Consider the following 22808-nt stretch of genomic DNA (forward strand, 5'->3'; position numbering starts at 1 on the left):
TACCAGTCATTAAATTATATCCGCGGATATATGATGTACGCAATGATCACAAGTACCTTGAGTCACATTCTACAGATGGAACCTACCCCTTGAAGAACCTTAGCTCGAATATTTTACAGTTTGACTGCCCAACATCTTCTGTATTGCATTCTGTGGGAGGCACAGTGTCTCACTTCTCATGCATTTGGAGCAAACATTCAACTGTCAAGTCCTCAGATGCTCTGAGATATGGTTGTTTGGCCTTATATCTACTCATATTTTAAAGTCCTAGCAGATCCCACTGTGTAAAACCACTGTGTAAACCCGACAGCCTTGTTGTAAGAGCGAGCTACGTACATTTTTAGAGTGGTGTTGATGTAGTAGGGTGCCATGCCATTACATGAATGCTAATACTTTGTGCCTCCACAGTAGTGGCAGTCTAGAGACTGAAGGCAGTGCATATAACACATGTTAACCGTAAAGTATTTTAAGTAACCCATGTCTAACATTTCCAGCTCTAGTCTGTTAAGTCTTGGCGAAGGTAATGGATAGCGCGGTAGGTAGAGCTAGACCCTATAGTTTTACTGCTGGGGATCCTGGAGGGAAGGGGCAGATCACGCCATGCACAAGCCTTCATTTTGGACTTCTATGAGAAAAGGATGGAACCTGTATAAAAGGCATGAAGCTCTCAGAAGAATACTCACAAATATAGGCATGACAACATTACAACTCTTTTTTGGAACTGAAGTGCTGTGTCCCTCCCATTATGTTTTATAGAATTAAGAGCTATTAAATTTGGTGTCACTGAAAATGTTGTGTATCTCAGTGCACAAACTGCAAAGGTTTTGTATTGTGTTAAAAACCCAATAGAAATAAAATAAAATAAATTGAGATCTCTGCAAATATTTTAGGAAACAGACTATGAAAGGTCATTCCTTGTCTAATCCAGAAGTCCCAAGTGAGATTTCCTCCTGGTAGATCCTCCAGACTCCACCTTCCTGCACACTCTCTTTCCTACTGTGTGTGAGGAATTGGATGTATTATATGGTATAGCTATGCAGTTTTACAGTGGAATACACTAGCAAAAACTGTCTTGGGTCCAGTTAGGCTTGTTTGAACAACCTTAAGCTCAACCCTGGGTAGCTATGGCTTCGAGCAGCAACACTTGCACAAAGGATCTTAGTCTAAAGCATTTGACAGTACCGAACAACAAAATAAGAAAGCCACACAACACAGAAGAAACATAAGACCAATTTATAAAATTATATTTTTATGAATTTGTAGAGTTCAAGATGATCAAAATCCACCAGAGGCAGGGCAAATGGGGTAGATTTGACAGTTACCTGACCACCAGAGCAATTTCCAGTCCAGTTCCAAACTTTACAGCACGACCAACATAGACTTTTATGGCATGGCCCGGATGCTGGGAATACAGGATAAAAAGATGCTCTGGTTGCTGTGCGGTCGACGGGGGTGCCCTTGTGGTGATTCCTTGGTGCACAGGGTGTGTGGGGTGACTTTGGCCACAGAGGTCGAAGACCCACAAGTTTCTCTTTGAGGCAGTAGAAAGCCAGCTGCTGCTGGGCAACCGGTCTCCAAACACAGTGGTAAAATCCTTCAGTGGAGGCTGGTGTCCCTCTTAGGGGACCAATCTAGACTCTGATGACACTCTTGGATCTGGCTGATTCAGGTGCAACGTTTGGCTGTTGAGGATCAGTCTCTTGGGGCACCCAGCAGCAGTCAACGGTGATTCTTTGTAAGTAACTACTGACTTGCTGGTTTAGGCTACTTCAGCTCTTTTGTCCCTGGAGCTTGTTCCATAGGGTCAGCCTATTGACCCTTGGAGTCGCTGGTTTGGTCTACAGCACGATTTTCCCTGAGCCCAAAATGCTCAGGTGCAGTCCAGCAGGCGATGTAGCTTCTCTTCGTGCGATCCAGGGGTCAGCACGACAGTCCTCCTTCAGTCCTTGTTGCAGTTCCAACGTGATCAGAGGTTCAGGGTGCTAAGTGTGCCAAATTTATCCCAGGAAAATGCCCTGAGGGGACAACATTGCCACTGGCCAATGGGCTACTGGGTCCACTACCTCTTAGTGATGACTTTCCGGGAATGTGTGGCATCTAGAAATCCCAGAGTGCACTCCACTGGCCACTCCCAAGATGTACGATCCTTCCCTCGACTGTGAGGAGCTTGCTCTCCCAGGCTTCAGTGGCAGACTGGGAGCCATGTTGTACTTTGTCACACAGAGGGTGGCACAATCAGTGCGGCGGTTCTGAGTTACATGCCCTTGGTACCATATACTCAGGACTTATAGGTAAGTCACTACTTGCCAATTGGGGATAGCCAATTCGACATACACTTTGTAAGAGGTGAGAACACTGGCACAAAGGTCTGGTTAGCAGGCCTCAGTGCACTCTCAGTCAGAAAACTAGCAGCTAGTAGTCCAAATGGGGGCAAAAAGTAGGGGGCCAGCAAAAAGCCGGTTTCCATACACTATGGATCTCAAGCAACCCCTCTGAACTGATGGTAGTGCTTTCTCATGTAGAGAAAGCTTTTGATAAAGTGGAGTGGGGCTACCTTTTAAGAGTCCCATAAAGGCTCAATTCAGGTGAAAATCTTATTTTCAAGTTTTCTAGCTGTGTAAACTATTCTGGCCAAAAGACGGTGAGGATTTCTGTTGGAAAGGTTTCAGATACAAAGAGGTACAATACAAAACAGAGCTGCTTCCCATCGCCTTTGCTATTTCTGCAAATGCCTAATCACAGAAACCTAACACAAGTACCATCAATCTTATTGTGCCAACAGAATAAATATTCCTCAAATGTTTTGCAGTTTTATAGAGCACAAATATTTTCAATGGGTATTAGAATGCCTTAAATAAGCACCAGATTACATTATACGTTTTTTCTTTTCTTTTTTTTTTTTCCCCATGGAGCGTTAAAGGGATTTTCCCAGAAAGTGATTTACCCCGAATCACAGTGTTCGGACCTGGCCAGATTACCTCCCCAAATATTTCTAACTTCCTACCACTGTAGCACCAGAGTCAGTGGATCCTTAATTACTCCCTTCGTCATCTCCATAAGTTTATTACTAAGATCAGTTGAATTTGGATGATCTTATGATTAAATGATCCAGTTAATTCTTGATACCAACAGTATTAGCATAATGGATATATCAATATTTATGTGACTTTGGCACGTTTACAATGTATACTAATGAGCACAACTACCAAAAGATTCCATGTGTCAAAATATCTAATAAAAGATATTTAAAAAATGATGGTGTGCCACAAATTCAGGGAATAGGAGTCTGGGCCACAAGTATAGACCAGTTTTGCAAATCGCAGAGGAACTGACGAAACTGCAGAAATTAGAAAATGAGAACATTCTTGAGCACTCATGCGTGGGAAGACTATGGTTCAAGCACTATGAAACAAAAGCACTTAATAGTTTAGATAGAGTTATCCTTGTGTGCCTGCCTATTGAGTCCATAGTTTTAAAAACGAGGAAGGACATATTCACAGCCATAAACTGCATTTGTGGTTACAACACTAGCCACTTACGTCTAGCTACAATAATTTTACAAAAGTAGGATATGTAAGAAAAAGAAAGTTATTTTTAAACAGGTCTATTTCAAATTATTTACTCTAGAGGACATTTGGTTTTAATATAAATACAAACTACAATTGTGGAGTCTTTTACAGCTGCAAATAATGGGTTTAACTATTATTAAATTATGTGGAACTCGTTTTTCGATCTCCGAGGGATGAAAGACTGAACTGCCGTGTGAACGTGAATGATAAAAAGCACAGAGATCTCAGCTGCAAGTACTTAATTTACTGGGCTATCTTTACAGATATCTGTACACAAAGGCAGAGGCGAGAGGTACTCCAGCCCACACTTCCTCCTGATGTAGACAATCTAGAACACACAAGGTGTGTGTGGTTTTTTTTGGGGGGGGAGGCTGGGGGAGTATAACCGACAAGTGATCCTCTTAAATTGAAGTTATCCTAAAGTCCAACAATACAGGAGCGTTGTGGTGTGTGTTCGGCTGGGGGTTCCCCATTTCTGGAAGAGGTGGTCTCACACACTTAATTGTGGCATGCTTCATCATAGACCACCTCTCACCACCCTGGGAGGGCAATACCACCACGGCGGACTCAAACCTCACAGTAGGCCTACACTGGAGGAAGTTCTTAGATACAAACTACTGGATAATACTGGGAAAATATCTAATGGACTACCGGTAATTTTCAGCTTTAATAGTGGTGTCCGCGAGTAACGTTAAAAACGTAACGGCATGAGTGTAAGGACTCAAGACGTCAGCAGGTAGTTGACATGTTTCTGCCCTCACTAAGAGCCTGGTCAGGTATGGGCATTCTTCAGGGCTATAATCCCTATCACCAAAGGTGTGCCAACACCTGCCCTACTTAGTGGGCATAAACACAATCAAGGCCTACCTGAATGTAGAAAGGTCATCTACGCACCCAATTTTTAGGGGGCATAGGCTTCTGGTCTGGGGCCCGGGCAATTTCCTTTATTGTCACACATTCATCGCTCCATAAAACCTACTGAGAGCCACTCCCAACCGTTTGTACCAAGCATGACACAATTAAGTGTGTGAGACCACCTCTTCCATAAATGGGGAACCTGCAGCCGATCACACAAAGCTCCTGTATTGGACGGTAGGATACCTTCAAGTTAAGAAGGATCATTTGTCTGTTATCCTTTCTCTCACCACCCCCACAACATCGGTGTTCTAGATTATCTTTACAGATAGCCAACGTCCAAGTGATTAGGTTTATACTGCATGCCGGTATTATATGGCACCTATAGATACTGCCATGATTTTTTTTAGTTTGAGTTAGGTGCCAATAAAATTCAAACGCACACTTTTTTATGATGTAAAGAGTCCAATAAAAAAAAACATCATGGATAGGTCACGATTAACTGTAAAAAACACTTTGCTAACCTCATCATAGTGATACTGTGCTGCAAAACGTATGTACATATTAAAAAGTACCACATTGCACCAATGAAACAAAATGGCAACAACAGCACGAAAAGAAAATCAGAAAGATGCTACAATTACACCCATGGCAAAGAAAATGGGAATACCTAATACAGTAATATTTATGAGAGCGGTTTGTAAAGGAAATTACTCTGAGACGGGCCAGTCATGCAGCCAGTTTTTCTTTACTGCAAACAGAACAGTCTGCTTCCAAACTTCATCTCAACTTTTTGAAATTATCACAGTATTAAAAAAATGTTTTTTTGTTTTTTTTAAATGATGTGGTCCTTTGGTTTAAAGGCATAAATCAGAAATTCCAATACTGTCTCAAAGCAAATCCCATCCTCAAGAGGAGGTGCTCTTCTATCCAAAATGACACACTTTTTCTGGACTTAGCATTTACAACCAGCAAGAAGCTCAGAAAGGTTTTACAGTCTCATTCATTTAGGCAGCTGCTGAATGGACTGCATAAAGTCTGCTAGTGCAGTGGTACAGTGTCAAGTCTGGCAAGGACAGGTCGCAGACTCCGCCTATGCTACTCCAGCCTTGCAGAGGTACTGAACAGTTGGAAAATTGCGTCTTTTTATTTACATAACCTTGCTATGATATAAACATTTGGAGGTGATAATGGGAAAACAAAACCATTAGCAGTAAAAAATAGATCAAGAAGACAAAGGCATGCTTAAGGGTGAGAGCTGAAAGGAAGGCAAAATATCAGGTAATGGCAAAATGTATTTATGAATTGGAAGGATGAGGAAAGCAAATGCCTCCATTGTGCAAAATATTACACTAGAAAAATACAATAATAGCATTGATTCAAGGTTTAAAAAAGATTAAAAGGTAGGCATGAAGGGATTTTCCTTCCATAACAAAACAAAAAAAAAGGTGTTTTGAGATTTATATTCAACTTCACAAAATCAATACCCCAAAATTAATGGCAAAATAATCTACTGATTAGGCTTCAGAGATGAATCGCTCCAAGATTAATGACCAATGATTATACCAAAAGTAATTATTCAATGAGAGAGAGATTGGCATATTGAAAGACTGGGAAATCTCCAGTTTCACTACAAGCAAGCAAAGCTCCTAGAGAAAGGATATGGCTAGGGTAATTACTAGTTTCAGGCACAGAAGTGCTTTTTCAATATAAAAATAATAATTAATTTAGGTTTGCTTTAGATACTATGACATGGCCCTATTAGGCAGCACTGCAAAGGAGTGCACGTTTAAGTTCCAGTGCACAAGCCGGTCATGTCATGTTGTAACCTTCTCAAGGAAGAAAGCCACACTGGGTGTTAACCCAACAGACGAGATTCACAGGGGAAGCAAGCTTTGAAGGGCAGTGGGGAATGACACTTGAGAGGGGCTGCTCTACTCTGTAGGTAGGCAGGCAGGCAAGCAGGGGCAGAGAGGGAGAAACCAGCTGCCCAACTGTTTTTTCCTTGTGTGTGTAGACCTCATAGCCACACGTCTAGGGAGGGCTACCAAGCTTGAAACGCCAAGAGAAGGGTCTTGCCATCCTGGGAGTGGGCAAAATAGAAGACTCCAGGATAGCTCGATGGCATACTTCACAGGAAGTTGTCATCAGGCAGGAGGGAACCGGATACCTCTTTGGCTAGTAACCACAACCGTCTGAGGGTACATTCTGGGCATAAAAGGGGCACCCTTGGCACCCAGAACTCTGATCTCTCGACTGGAGAAGAGGACCTAAAACCTGATTCTAAAACCGGTGGAAAAAAAGAGGCTGCACTGAAGGACTGCACCTTGGGCTAGTGAAGGAAAGATCTGTGCCTGCTATGTCCTGCTCATGGGAGCCATCAACGAGCCCAGTCAGAACTAGATTCCAAGAGTCAGTTGGCTGACTTCCTGTTCTCATCATGGGGACACAAAAGGTGAAGAAGTCCAAATCACCGGATCGCTGCACCTTGCAGGCTGTGCAGCCCAAGAGATGCTCAACAGTTGCACCTGTGTCTGCTGAAGCTGGGAGAATTGTTGAGGAGTAGTTTGGTTGCCCAGAAGGGAATTAACAGCAAAAGAAGGAAACCGCTAAATTCGCTGTGCCGGGCGACTGGTAGCCTAGTGGTGACGGGACTTTGGTTGACCCCAAGAGGGCTTCAAGGAAAGTTAACCCTGTGGCCAGGATCACCTCACGAGGACCAAAGACAAAGAAGTAGCCCCAGGAAGACCCCCATCGACTGCCCAGAATTTTCAGTATCTTTGAGCATCTTCAGTATCCTGTATCCCTTGGATCAGGAACACTCCATAGAGGGCAAATGCAAGGGGTCATTGACTCTGGAACAGGACTAAAGTCTGCTTTCCATGAGGAGGTAACTATGTCTCTGGACCTTGTTGGTCCCATTGTCTGGCTCCCTGTCAGATTGGTCCCCCAAAGTAAATAAGTAACTGCAGACAAACTTGCCAAAGTTTTTCTTGAGAGAGTTGCCAATGTCAAATGTGTTGAATTTACCAATGTTTGTTTGTGGTTAAGTGAAAATGTCTGATTTATTGTTTCTTTTCCGGAAATTTCCAGCGGATATTTTTATTTGTGCTATCCAGAAATTCATAGCAATATAGTCTATTTTTATGAATTGGGTGTTGGATTTCATGAATGCTAAGTTGCTTTCTTCTTCAATTGTTTTGTTGCTGTTTAAAGGCTTCACTTTTGTTGTTTTGTGTAAGCTTGACTGCTCAGAGCCACAGCTACCCTGGGCCGAGCTAAGGCTTAACAAACGTAACCTGACTGGGCCTAAAGGGGTTGGTATTGTATTACACTGTAAGGTTACACAACCACATCATTTAATATATCCCATTTCCTCACACATGGTGTTCATTGTTTACAGCAACAGAGTTTCTGTTTTTGGGTATAGAATAAATCGAAATAGGGTCAAGCACATGCTTAAACATTAGTCTATGCATTCTAAATGTATCATTAAAACCCTTGAAAGGAAAAGAAGCGTTCCGTTTCCTAAGTGCTTTAAAAAGAGAAGTGAATGTGTGAAAGCAGCAGCATCAGACTCTCCTTGTCATAATTTAATACTCTGTAAATACCTGACGTTGACTATAATAAATGCCCAATCTCTTCAGCTGTCATTGGCATCAACATAGCCAACTCTCTTTCTGTGTTTATGTATTCAAGTTTAACATTTACAAACGCTGTTGGCGTGTACACTTTTTAGGTCTCAGCTGCAAAAGGCTCTAGGTGTGTGCTGGAGACCCACTGATACCAATACATTAAAATATTCCAAGAGTGGTCTCTGGGTAAGCTCCCACTTGTTCATACTGGATGGCTTTGTCGTATAATTCACTTCCCTGCTTCTGATTCAATGCCCTACCTCCCTATTTATGTGTTCTTCCCCTAGAAGAAGTCTTTCAGTCTTTCAATTTAGCCTTCCACTGTTGCTGTCAGACCTGGTTTTGCAGTGATGTGTGGGACTCTTCTCTCTCCCTGCTCCACCTCCTCTCTCATTCCACTCTCTTTAAGCTCCCATTCACACTCCGCACTCGGAATACTCCTACCCTTTGTGTCCTTTTGCTGATTATCAAACAATAGGGGTGTGCCCTTATGACCCCACCATACCTGTGCAACAATCAGTGAAGACTGGAAGTGGTACAGAGCGGGGAATCATCCAAGATCTGCTTAATACATCAGTGAAAACATCAATTAGTCATTGAAAATGTACAATAATTCTTATGGCACAAAATAAAATTTAATCGGTTTGTTTCACACGATATCCTCCACATCAGAATCATTAAACCTGAATTCGGAATTCACCACATCGGAATGAATGTCAACATACTGTACACCATGTATAACATGACACACAATGTCAAACATGCTCAATGCCAAACTTATACTACATGAATAAATTATGGCAAAAAAACGACTGACTTCAAACTTCCAAACTGTTTTTATAACAGCAATAGAGGCACTCTGCAAGTACGGCGAAAATGTTCATCTTCCTCCAACTTCATGACCTGTCACTTCTACGCTTGTCCAGCACCAGCGTATCATTTTCCCATTACCAATCTAAGAACATGAAAATGGCTTATTATCCTGCACCCCCAATTCAGAATAGTTTCTGGCACACAGTTCTATTTCTGCATGGGCCATCACCGTCCTTTTTCCAGAGCTGCTTATAGGACAGTCTTCCGGAAATGTATGCTCTTCACGCGCATTAGCTGCCATTTGTCACAAGAAAGGGGGGGGGGGGGGGGACTGGGTCTCCGAAAACAACTGATTTCCATAAATTGGGATGCCATACTTCAGGAAGTCACTGAAAGGTCAAAATATATTAGACCCTCCTGCCTTCCTTTCCTCCCTATCCAATCGCAATGTATGTGGCCCTCCACATTCCCTATTTACGCATTGCAACTTGCCCCTTCGTATGTCAGGGTTCTTCAGATGGGAACAGCGGGGCTTTTTTTGGGGGGGTGAGGGGGAGAGAAATAAGTTTGGGATTTTATAGTAAATCACTGACACATATGTATCAAGCTTTTGAATAACTATATCGCTTTTATCTAATTTTCAATTATTACATCATTTTCATGATGCAATAAACCATAAGGAACACAATGAAACGTCACAAAAGAGTCTTTAATCCTGCTCACTATAATGTGGCATACACTCCATATGCTATGCTAACCTAATGGCAACTGATATAAACTCCTTTGCAGTAAAACCAATACAAACTATTTAAAAATAATTTCATGCTTGTTAAAAGTACTTGTTTTTCTTCAGCTTTTCTTTTCAAACAGATGCTTCAGAGAGACAATATGCATGTATAGTTTGCTCATTCCGTGAGAATACCAACAACTTGCAAAGCAGCACTCTTGTTGAGCTCAGTTTGCTGTCACAAATATGAATGCCAAAACCAATTGTGTTTCCTCCCAATTGTTCAAATGTTACAACACTAATGTACAATCAGGAGTGAATTACTTACCCTTCACTTGAATGGGATTTTCTGGAAATGTTTTTTGTCCCATACTGCTGGTGCCCTGCCCTTGAAAAACGAAAAATTAGACATTTTTAGGTTTGAAACATTTCAAGGCTGTGCAAAAAGGGTATACCACTACCTAATGTTAGGCAAAAAAGTACAATTTACTAGAAGAATTTATCATGTGTCTCACATACATACACACAGGTGCCATCACTGTTCGCAAGAGGGCAGAACTGCTCTTACAAGTAAGATGCCACCAGAAACATTGAGAACACCAGTAATTCTGGCTTCTGTAAAAAAAAAAAAAAAAAAAAAAAAAAAGGAATGGTTCTGAAAGGGGAAGTATGAAGCTTCTTTTAATTAACACATCCTCTTTATGCAGGTAAGGCAAAAGTATAACTGATGAAAAGTGGGGAAATATATTTGCGCAGAAATTGTTCTTATAGAAATTTCTTTGTGCAAGATTAAACTTCTACCTACTGAAAGGTGTGACAGATCCAAGGGAGAATAAATTGAAAAAAATGTGGAAATCTCTACCACATTTTTCCACGGTGAAATAGAAAATACGAAAAATATTTTTAGAAACATTTACTTCTGTCTTTTCTAAACAGACCGATAATCGGTATTCATTCAAATAACTGCATTCAAGGCTATGAAAAATATGGAGCTGTTATGCTTTGCTTCAGGCTGAGAGGGAACGAAACTAAAGAATGCAGCACTCAGAATGAGTAATTAATTTATTAAGGCCCATCCCAGGTCTCAAATACAAATATGCTAAAATATTAACAGCAATTGGATAATAATCAGATCAAAATCAACATATTAAGAATTAATATATATATGCAGTGACTACGTAGATGTATGCATGCACACAATAAAGCTAGATGTTAAGAATTAAAAATGCATCACAGTGGGGATCGAACCAAACATCATCCTTGTCTGCCAACATCAAGCTGTGGAACCCATGACAGCTGAGACAGCAAAAACTTCCCCGACGGGATTATTCTGACTAATGCATCCACTCTCAGAAATGTGTTCCTTCTACCCTCAGTGTCAAGCTTCCCCACCTTATATACCTTAAACAAACTTAAGAGGAAGGTTCTAGAAAATCCCCCACCCTTCGAGTAAGTTGTGAAATTCAAGCACTGGCTGTACTGGGTCAGTGTTGAAAAAACATGCAAGAGACTGGCCAGGTCCCAAGGTGTCTTTCCAAGACCGAGCAGTATCCTGTTCTACCATCAACATTCTCACCCTTATGCACTCTTATCAACATTGCATCCCCCATGTTGTGTTCTCTTCCCTGGTAAGAAAAGCAAAAACACATTAACAGGCTGCGTGTGGAAAAACACTTCTGCCACCAATGTGACGCCATTTGAAGCTAAGCACAACATGGAGTCAGTGGTCAAGATGGAGTTGGTGGTTAAACACAGATAGCACTACAGGAGCATAACAATAATGATTATTTGCAGTGTTGAAAATGACATTGTTTATCTTGTTTAATCAGTCTGAAAAACAATCTATGAATTGAATTACGGTCAACATTATATTTTATGAACATCAGGCATATGGAGAGTTTTCAGTGTCCAACAACAAGAGCACTTCCTGGTGAGCACCCACCATTCAACTGCAGAAGAATGTTCACAATTGTTTTTACACACTTCTTGCTGAAATGCCATGGTGTGTGCTGGAGGAACACAAAACATATTCTGCTTTGAAATTATGCCATTTCTCTAGTGATCAGATGTTGTGCATAGTCCTAGTGTTGGGATTTAAGGATTACACCTGGGCATGGCAAAAATGCACTTACAGTTCATAAACTAATGAGAGGCTTTGTACACTCCAACTCTGAAGCTGTCCTATAAGTAAGGATTCCAAACAGTTCTGAGCAAAAACCATCAGATGTCTAACACTAATTCTCAATTATTTTGATATTTTTGGAAGATAAATGCATCTTTAGAAATAAAACCAGAAGTTGCTGTCCGGATGGGGCCACTCTTCACAAGGAACAATGCAAAAAGATAAAAAATAAATATATATTTATGTATCAAGACTTCTAAAGCACACCGTTAACTAACAAGGTGTCCTAGATTAAAGAACAGAGGAGAACCATTGTCACAGGCAGATAGAGAAGGGCCAAGTTTTCAGGGCTTTATGGAAAGGCACAATTGATTTAAAGACCGAAGGTAGAGCAGTAGAGAGTTTCAGAATCTAGCTACCACAACAGAAACGGCCCTTCTCCCCCATGTCTGAGTGGTACTTTCTAGGAACAAGCAAAAGACACTTTTCTGTGCAGCTGACACTGTGTGCAGGACAGCAACGATGGAATTTGTTCCACAGGTAGATAGATGGGCTCTAAGCTATAAACTCATAAAATCAATTAACAAGCACATGCTTCGAAAATAATCTATTAGGCACAGGCCACCAATGCAGGTCCATCAAGGGCCAAGACGGCAAAACCGTCTTGAATGATTCAAGGATAGAAGCCTCATTTTATTTCCACTGTTGTCAATATAGAATAGACACAGAAGAAGAAGCCAGGTGCCTCAATATTTTAGCCTGCACCAACAGAGGCCTGGTATGTGTGGTAGACAGAGTTAGATCTTGCAAGTCCGTTTCAATACGGAAAACAAACACATGAAAGAAAATCTGCTAACTTCAGGGAAAGATCCTGCTTGAAACAAACTCGAGATTATGCAGAACCAGTCAGAGACTAGTTGAGTTGGCCAAAATCACACAGAAAGCGCTCTGGGAAAACTGCATCTAGAGACCACTAAACATTTACCTTTTCCATTTTTAATTTGAGAGAATTGGTTCCTATCCAATCTACAACAACCAACTTGTCATTAAAAACACTGGCAGCACAATGAGATTGGTCAACCAAAGATATCAGAATCTGTGTATTGTCAGTGTGGCAAGCTACTTCAACCAAAATGAATGACGACGATGCACCAGGGGAAGAAAATAATGGTTGAAGATGTTTGGGCTCACAGAAAAGCCATGACGTACACCATGGGAAGGGAACTTAAACAAAGACTGAAAAGGATTCAAATGCACAGCTAGGGCCCTACCCTACGGACACAATTTCAGCCATGCCCGGTCTGAACCACAAATACCAGACTCTTGAGGGGGCATCTGCATGAAGTCATCAGAGTCTATAAAGGAAGCCCCAGATAAGTCCAGCAAAACCAAGACAGAAGAACTGCCCTGGCCTACCAGAAGTCTCTAATTGAAAAGCCGTACGACGATGGGTCATTACCAAGTGACTGGTCAACAATATTATTGTGATGGTAAAATGACATAAAGGGACTGCAGACTGCACTTGTTTTTTTGCCCTGAAGAAGTTCCTCTGTTTCAAAGAATGTAACACAGCAGCTGGTAATTCTTGATCTGCTAAATATTTGAGAAAAAAAAAAGGGGGACAATTAAAATGGACAAATTAACTTTTGTCATTTCACTGCACTTGGAGTGTGTTCACTTCCAAATTTGGACGAAAAATAGTAAATAAGGTATAACTTCATAATCACCATACAGGGCATGTGACTTATGATTGCAGACGTGGAAGACATGGACTCGATTCTTATCTGCAAACAAACAATATTTCTATGACCGCTGCTCAAAGAAGGAAGCAGAATTCATGAATTTCCAAGAGTAGGATATAAATACTTACAGATTACACTTTTGGGTTTCATAATGCTTTTTCCTTGAGCATGAATTTTTAACTCCTGCTAAATTCATCACCGACTCAACCTAAACCTACAGTAAGACAACTACTCACCACAACTTCTTTGAAAATTAGGCATGAATATTCAGCAGTAACATGCATCTAAAAAGGGATAAAGGCATAACTACTCATCAAAATAACTCTGAAGCATGCCCAGCATTTGCAGCTATATACAGGAACAATAGTTCTTCTGGAACTTAGCAGGTCAAGAAATCATCACGAAGCAAGTCACAAAAATGCACATGTGTACTACATTTCTTTACGTTTTAGCAAGGGGACTACAGAGGTAGGTTTCCATACAGGAATTTAAAATTGTAAGTCAATAATTTGTATATGGGGACTCACAGTGGAGAAAACATTCTGGGCAGTTACTACGCCATTCTACAACAAATGAAATAACTTAGACATATGTTTACTTGTATGTGATAGGTGACCTGAATTTGTATGCATAAAAGGAGAGTTTTTTGGAGGATGGGGTATCAGCATTGCCTTGCATTTTTTACAGTGCAGCTCATGCTAATACCCACTGTGTGAACCTGAGTATATCACTTGATCAGTGTGCTTTAATACCCTTTGGTACCAAAGGGACAAACCACTGGTTTCATGGTCTTCCCAAAGAACGGATATATTCACTCAAGAGCGCAAGTGAGGGAAATCCATGGCTTTTGAATTTACTTTCATGCATTCTTTCTCCGGCACTCTACAGACACCAATCTTTTGGACAGTATAAATTCCCAATCTATTACTGGAAAATTATAGAACAACTGTTAATCAACAAAAGCTAGTGCTTTAATAAATACAGCTGACCATTGAAATGCTAAAATTACATGCTGACCACGTTAAATACTTGGGAGTAGGTCACTTTCATTTAAAGCAGTGTCAGAAATTCTACTTGCTCTCATTTGGAATGTTAACTAAAAAACAATCAATTTGTGCAACAAACTTTGTCTTTATTGTGCTAATACATGCAGCCACAGGCAGTCACAAAGCTGTATGCATATGGTGCAATCCAGATCAATGGCCCTGATCACGGATGGGGGAAAAAAGTTGCCAAACATTTTTTTAGCCTAGGGTACACAAAAACTGATATGAGATCTTGGGAGCAGAGCGATAAGGCACACACAAATACACATGCATTCAAGAGTAATAAGTCGGTTTGTTAAGCATGTTTAGAACTGCAATAAAGAAAGCGTAAGAAATCAGTTAAAGGTTTAAAAGGTCACCGGTGATGTGATTTTCCAACACGTTTGTAATTGCTAAACCTACTGATTAACCTTTTGTAATTGTTGGTACTGCTATTTAAGTGTCTGCCTGTGAAGCAGCAAATTGAGACAAGCTGTCTGGGGAGACCTATTCTCCCTGTCGCAACAGTAAAAAATTATGGTTTACCTTGTGAAGAGGAGTCCGGTCTTTTTATTTATCTTAAGTTTCCCCACAACACATATCTCTAGGTATTTTTCATTACAAAATGTCAAATTAAAATCATTAGTTTTCAAACCACACACTAGCAATTGGCATCAGGAATGCTCAAAGCATGTTCTGAATGTCAACTTTGTGTGCTCCATTCTAAGACGCCAATATATTCCTTTAACAATGCAACTGACTACTTCCAAAAAGGCACTGTTCCACTAACAAACCAGATCTTCTGTCAGCTGGTATCTAAGCAATGTTATTTACTACTCTAATATCAAATGTGATTTTCCAGATGGCAGGTAGCCACTGTCATTGCCATAACTTTAAATTAAAGTAAACAAAAAGTGATGAGTTGAATTAATCTCAGCCACTCACAGCCTCTTCTGTAATTACTCACAGCCGCATCTGAGTTCATTGCTATTTTGCACAGCATTTCCCTTTAGTTTGGACCCACCCATATGCAAATTAGTCTTGACCCAGCTCTATCAGAACACATTCAGCCCGAACCGCCTGGGTAGGTGCTCTCTGAACCGCAATACAAGCAACCCAAGACTGATTTTTGCTTTGATAGGTGCTTTGAGTCGAGTGTGGCTTGGTTCAACTAGCTCAGTAAGCACGCGACCCACGTCCAATGCTCATGTTGCCAATGTCCAACCTATACCTGAATGAAGAGCCCAAGTTAGTTGCTTCTATTCTGCTTCAGAGTGAACCTGGCTTGGCAGTTCGGGCTGGACTGTTCCTATTGTAGTAGGGTCAAAGCGGATTTGCATATAGTTGGACTAATCAAATGTGTTTTTGTGGGCAAAAGAACGATGGACTGGGATTTACCAGTAATTACAAGTGGCTGAGATTAAGTAAAGCTTCCCTTCACCATTTTCAGGGGAGAGCTAGAGAGTGCTATCGCATGCGTCTCACTTGCAAGACTATTGTGTACAGTAAAGGGCTTGGAGCCTTCCCGCTATTTGCCATTTGTTGGCACGAGTAGCACTATGCTTTACAGCCTCATAATTGGTCACCGCAGGCCTGGCATAATTTCTGTTCCTCTCTGTGGAGCAGGGACCAAGCATGGATTGATTCAACTTAATCAGTGCCTGTCCGTTGCTCCCGACGCAATTGTGTACCATTTTGTTCCTTTTAACTACTAGTGTCCTGAAAACAGAAGGCTTGGGACTGGCAAAAAACGTGCCCAGCAGTACAAACAAAACTGCATAGTTGTATTTTCTATAACTAATTAACATTTACTTTGCCAAGTCGTCTTTTCTCACTTTGCATTCATGTTTTCTTTTGTTTTTGCTTGTGGGTGCTGCTCTCAAAAGATCACGATCATCTTGTACTAAATATTGCTAAGCAACATTGTTTGTTTCTTATGCATGACTTCTGAAATGATGCTTTAACACATAATCGTGCAGTACATCCCAATCCACCCAACTCCAGTCTGCACCTACAATCCACGCCAATCCATCCCACCTCTCCCACATCAATTTACCCCACTCCAATCCAAACCACTCAGCCAAATCCAATCCACTACACCCTCCTGACTCCAATCCTCCCAACCCACCTCAATCTAATCTGGCCCACTCCGCTTTGCCCTACTCCAATCCAAAACAATCTTCTCCACTCCAATCCAAAACAATCTGCCCCAATGTAATCCAGAACAATTTGCCCCACTCCCATCTACTCCAATCCAAAACAGTCTGCCCCACTCCCATATGCTCCAATCGAAAATTATCTGCCCCACTGCACTCTGCTGCACCCCAATCTAAACAATTGGCCCCATTGCAATTCAAAACAATATGCCCCACTCGGATCTGCCCCACTCCAATCCAATCCAAAACAATCTGGCCCCAATCCAATCTGCTTCACTACAATTTGCCCCACTCCAATCCAAAACAGTCTGCCAACTTCAATATGCTCTAATCGAAAACAATCTGCCCCATTGCACTCATCTGCGGTCCAGTCTAAAACAACCTGCCCCACTGCAATTCAAAAGTCTGCCCACTTGAATCTGCCTCCTCCAATCTGCCCACTGCAATCCAAAACAATCTGCCCCACTGCAATCCAAAACAATCTGCCCCACTGCAATCCAAAACAATCTGTCCCATTTGAATCCGCACCACTCCAATCCCAAAAAATCGACCCCACTTTAATCCAAAACAATCTGCCCACTCCAATCCGCTCCACTTCAGTCTCTCCTACTCCAATCCACCCCATTCCAATCCACAACAATCCACCCCACTCCAATGCACCCCACACTTATCCAATCCACCTCACCCCACTCCATCACAATTCACCCCACTCCCATCCAGTCTACTCCACACCAACCCAAACCAATCCACATCACTCCAATCCACCCCAATACAGTCTGCCCCACTCCAATCGAAAACAATCTGCCCCACTCCAATTTGCCCTACTACACTCCAAAACAATATGCCCCACTTCAATCCAAAACAACCTGCCCCACTCCAATCCAAAACAATCTAACCCGCTCCAATCCTCCCCACTCCAAAACAATATGCCCCACTCCAATCCGCCCACTTGAGTCAGCCCCACTCCAGTCCAAAACAATCTGTCCCACTCCAATTCACCCCAATCCAAAACAATCCACCCCACTCCAATACTCCCCACTCTTATCCAATCCACCTCACCCCACTCCATACCAATTCACCTCACTCCCATCCAGTCCACCACACTCTAGCCCAATACACCCCACTCCATTCCACCCCAAAACTGTCTGACCCACTTCAATCTTCCCCACTCCAATCACAAACGACCCACTCAAATCCAAAACAATCTGCCCCACTCCAATTCACCCCACTCCAATCCACCTCACTCCAATCTAATCCACCCCACTCCACCTCACACCAATCCAATACACCCACACAATCCAATCCACTCCACTACTCCACTCCAATCCACCTCACTCCGATCCAATCGAATCCTCCCCCTCCCCACTCCAATCCACCCCAATCCATCCCACCTCACTCCAGTCCGATCCACTCCACTCTGCCCCACTCAAATCCAAAACAATCTATCCCACTCCAATCGGACCTACTACAAATTAAAATAATCTGCCCCGATCTAATACGCCCCACTCCAATCCAAACCACGCACCCCATTCCAATTGATCCAGCCTACCCCACTCCAATCCACCCTACTACAAGCCACCCCACCCCAGTTTAGTACACCCCACTCCAATTCACCCCACTAAATCCAATCCACCCCAATCCAATCTAAACCACCTCAATCCAATCCAACCCAATAAAGTCTGCCCCACTCCAATCTGCCCCACTACAATCGAAAATAATCTGCCCCACTCCATTTGAAAACAATCTGCCCCAATCCAATTTGACAGAATACACTCCAAAACAATTTGCCCCACTTCAATCTAAAACAACCTGCCCCACACCAATCCATTTCAATCTGCCCCACTCCAATCTGTCCTACTCCAATCCAAAACAACCTGCCCCACTCCAAAACAATATGCCCCACTCCAATCCACCCACTTCGGTCAGCCCCACTCCAGTCCAAAACAATCTGTCCCACTCCAATGCACCCCAATCCAAAACAATCTACCCCACTTCAATACCCCCAACTCTTATCCAATCCACCTCACCCCACTCCATCCCAATTCACCTCACTCCCATCCAGTCCACCACACTCCAGCCCAATACACCCCACTCCAATACTGTCTGCCCCACTTCAATCTGCCCCACTCCAATTCACCCCACTCCATCCCAATTCACCCCAATCCACCCCACTCCAATTCACCTCACACCAATCCAATCCACCCAGACAATCCAATCCACTACTCCACTCCAATCCAATCCACCTCACCCCGATCCAATCAAACCCTCCCCTCCCCACTCCAATCCACCCCAATCCATCCCACCTCACTCCCGTCCAACTCACTCCACTCCAGTCCGATCCACTCCACTCCGATCCACTCAAATCCAAAACAATCTATCCCACTCCAATCAGACCTACTCCAAATTGAAAGAATCTGCCCCGATCCAATACGCCCCACTCCAATCCAAACCACGCACTCCATTCCAATTGATCCAGCCTACCCCACTCCAATCCAGCCTACATCAATCCAATCCACCCCAGTTTAGTACACCCCACTCCAATTCACCCCACTAAATCCAATCCACCCCAATGCAATATAATCCACCCCAATCCAATCTAATCCACCCCAATCCAATCCAACCCACCCCCTTTCAATCCACTCCAATCCACCCTATTCAAATTCAATCCAGCTCACCCCATCCCAAATCAGTTCACCCCACTCCTATCCATTCTATCCCACTACAATCTGCCCCACTCAAACCCACTCCAGCCTAATCCACCCACTTCAATCCAGTGAATCCAATCCACCTCAATCCACCCCACTCCAATTCAATCCACCCAACTCCAATCCATGCCACCCCATACTAGCCCTATCACTCCAAACCAAACCATCCACCTAATCCAATCTAATCCACCCCAATCCATTCCACCTCACCCCATTTCAGTCCACCCCAATCCACTCAACCCTATTCCACCCCACGACACTCTCTGCCACTGAACTCTACAACACTGTACTCCCCCATACGCCACTCTGTGAAACTCCACTAAACAGACTCTACAACTCTCTACTCTCCCACACCACTCTGATACTCCACGCCACTAACTTTTAACCATGCTAAACAGCAACCATACTGGTGTAAAAGTCAAAAACACATTGCCAAAACTAATAGCTCTTGTATAGGCAAGACCAATTAGCTTTTCCAAATGCTTATTTAGTGTACTTCAAGCTTAAACTAAGCAAATACTATTGCATAATTCCATATATGGTTACAGGGATGTTACAAACCCCTTAAATTTCTATGGCATCTTTTGAGGCTTAATGTGTAGCCACTAACAATAATAGCACTTTCACCGAATGTTTCAGCTCAGCCTTTACAATTTATAGACATAATAACAAAGTCTCCTATATGAAAAGGATCAATTACAAAATATATTCATTGATGATTGTTCACTGTCACCAGCACTCTTGCATAAAACATTAAAAACTGTTTAAACAAGGTGATCTGTAACATACATTCACATTACTAATTTGGCAACATACGATTAAGTCACTGTAGGAGGCTGGCCTGGCTTATAGTGGGTACTCTGTGGTACTTACACCCTGTACCAGGTCCAGTTATCCCTTATTAGTAGAATAGGGGTGTTTCTAGCAGCTTAGGCTGATAGAAGGTAGCTATGGCAAACCAGCTTAGGCTGAACTAGGAGACATGCAAAGCTCCTACTATACCACTTATATCATATGCACAATATCATAAGAAAACACAATACTCAGAGTTACTAAAAATAAAGGTACTTTATTTTTATGACAATATGCCACAAGTATCTCAGTGTGTTCCCTCAGTAAGAAGGTAAGTAATATACACAAGTTATATGTACACAAACCCAAAACAGGTAAGTAAGAGTAAGAAAAGTAATGCAAACAGTGTAGAATGACAATAGGATGCAAAAGGTGAACATAGGTCTAGGGGCAACACAAACCATATACTCCAAAAGTGTAATGCGAATCACGAATGGACCCCAGACCTATGGGAGCTTGTAAAGGGTCGCTGGGACTGTAAGAAAACAGTCAGGGTGTCCAAGATACCCCACCCCAAGACCCTGAAAAGAAGGAGTAAAGTACACCTACTACCCCAAAAGGACACAATAGTCGTGATAGGGGGATTCTGCAAGAACCACAAACACCAGCAAAGTACTGAAGACGGATTCCTGGACCTGAGGACCTGCAAGGGGACCAAGTCCAATAGTCGCGACAGTATCCAGGGGGGGGCAGGAGCCCAGGAAACCCCGGATGAAGGTGCAAGGAAGCTGCCTCTGGATGGAAGAAGCTTAGGATTCTGCAACAACAAAGAGAGCTAGGAACTTCTCCTTTGGATGGAAGATGTCCCACGGCGTGCTGAAGGTTGCAGAAGTGTTCCCACGCAGAAATACCGCAAACAAGCCTTGCTAGCTGCAAAGGTCGCTGTAGAGGTTTTTGGGTGCTGCTGGTGACCAGGAAGGACAAGGATGTCACCCCTTGGAGGAGGAGGCAGAGGGGGCGCTCAGCAACTCAGAGAGCTCCCACAGAAGCAGGCAGCACCCGTAGAAGTACCTCAACAGGCACTTAAAAGTTTGTGAACCAGAGCTGGCTCGGAGTCACAAAGGAGGGTCCCACGACGCCGGAGGCCAACTCAGAGGGTTGAGCACTGCAGGACGGAGTGCTGGGGACCCAGGCTAGGCTGTACACAAAGGAAATCCTGGAAGAGTGCACAGGAGCCGGAGCAGCTTCAAATCACGCAGTACACAGGTTTGCAGTCTAGCGTGGGGAGGCAAGGACTTACCTCACACTTGGACTGAAGGATCACTGGACTGTGGGAGTCACTTGGATAGAGATCCTGTGTTCCAGGGACCACGGTCGTCAGGATGAGAGGGGACCCAGAGGACCGGTGATGCAGTCTTTTGGTGCCTGCGTTAGCAGGGGGAAGATTCCGTCGACCCACAGGAGATTTCTTCTTGGCTTCCAGTGCAGGGTGAAGCAGGTGACCCTCAGAGCATGCACCACCTGTCGAGAAAGCCGGCAGGATGAGGCGCAACAATGTTGCTGGTAGTCGTCTTGCTACTTTGTTGCGGTTTTGCAGGCGTCCTGGAACAGTCAGCGGTCGATCCTTGGCAGAAGTCGAAGAAGAAAGTGCAGAGGAACTCTGGTGAGCTCTTGCATTCGTTATCTGAAGAATACCCCAGAGGAGAGACCCTAAATAGCCAGAAAAGGAGGTTTGGCTACCAAGAAAGGAGGTTTGGCTACCAAGAGAGGTAAGAGCCTATCAGAGGGGGTCTCTGACGTCACCTGCTGGCACTGGCCACTCAGGGCAGTCCAGTGTGCCCCCAACACCTCTGAATCCAAGATGGCAGAGGTCTGGAACACACTGGAGGAGCTCTGGGCACCTCCCCTGGGAGGTACTGTTCAGGGGAGTGGTCACTCCTCTTTCCTTTGTCCAGTTTCGCGCCAGAGCAGGGCTGGGGGATCCCTGAACCGGTGCAGATTGGCTTATGCAGAGATGGGCACCATCTGTGCCCATCAAAGCATTTCCAGAGGCTGGGGGAGGCTGCTCCTCCCCAGCCCTTCACACCTATTTCCAAAGGGAGAGGGTGTAACACCCTCTCTCAGAGGAAATCCTTTGTTCTGCCTTCCTGTGCCAGGGCTGCCTGGACCCCAGGAGGGCAGAATCCTGTCTGAGAGGTTAGCAGCAGCTGCAGTGGAAACCCCAGAAAGGCAGTTTGGCAGCACCCGGGTTCTGTGCTAGAGACCCGGGGGATCATGGAATTGTCACCCCAATACCAGAATGGTATTGGGGTGACAATTCCATGATCTTAGACATGTTACATGGCCATGTTCGGAGTTACCATTGTCACGCTATACATAGGTAGTGACCTATGTATAGTGCACGCGTGTAATTGTGTCCCCACACTCACAAAGTCCGGGGAATTTGCCCTGAACGATGTGGGGGCACCTTGGCCAGTGCCAGGGTGCCCACACACTAAGTAACTTGGCACCAAACCTTTACCAGGTGAAGGTTAGACATATAGGTGACTTATAAGTTACTTATGTGCAGTGAAAAATGGCTGAGAAATAACGTGGACATTATTTCACTCAGGCTGCAGTGGCAGGCCTGTGTAAGAATTGTCAGAGCTCCCTATGGGTGGCAAAAGA

The 22808-nt window shown here is 43.3% G+C and overlaps 1 protein-coding gene across 1 annotated transcript in view; it reads right to left on the reverse strand.

The window, feature by feature from the left end:
• The window catches only part of SLC30A9 (solute carrier family 30 member 9), a 519567-nt gene that overhangs the window by 485422 nt on the left and 11337 nt on the right, over positions 1-22808 (reverse strand). Inside the window, exon 3 of the mRNA XM_069201808.1 lies at positions 9928-9987. Coding sequence (XP_069057909.1) covers positions 9928-9987 — 60 coding nt within the window. The remainder of the gene's footprint in view (positions 1-9927; positions 9988-22808) is intronic.

The sequence above is a fragment of the Pleurodeles waltl genome, chromosome 1_2 (assembly GCF_031143425.1).
Source record: "Pleurodeles waltl isolate 20211129_DDA chromosome 1_2, aPleWal1.hap1.20221129, whole genome shotgun sequence".
Lineage (NCBI taxonomy): Eukaryota > Metazoa > Chordata > Amphibia > Caudata > Salamandridae > Pleurodeles > Pleurodeles waltl.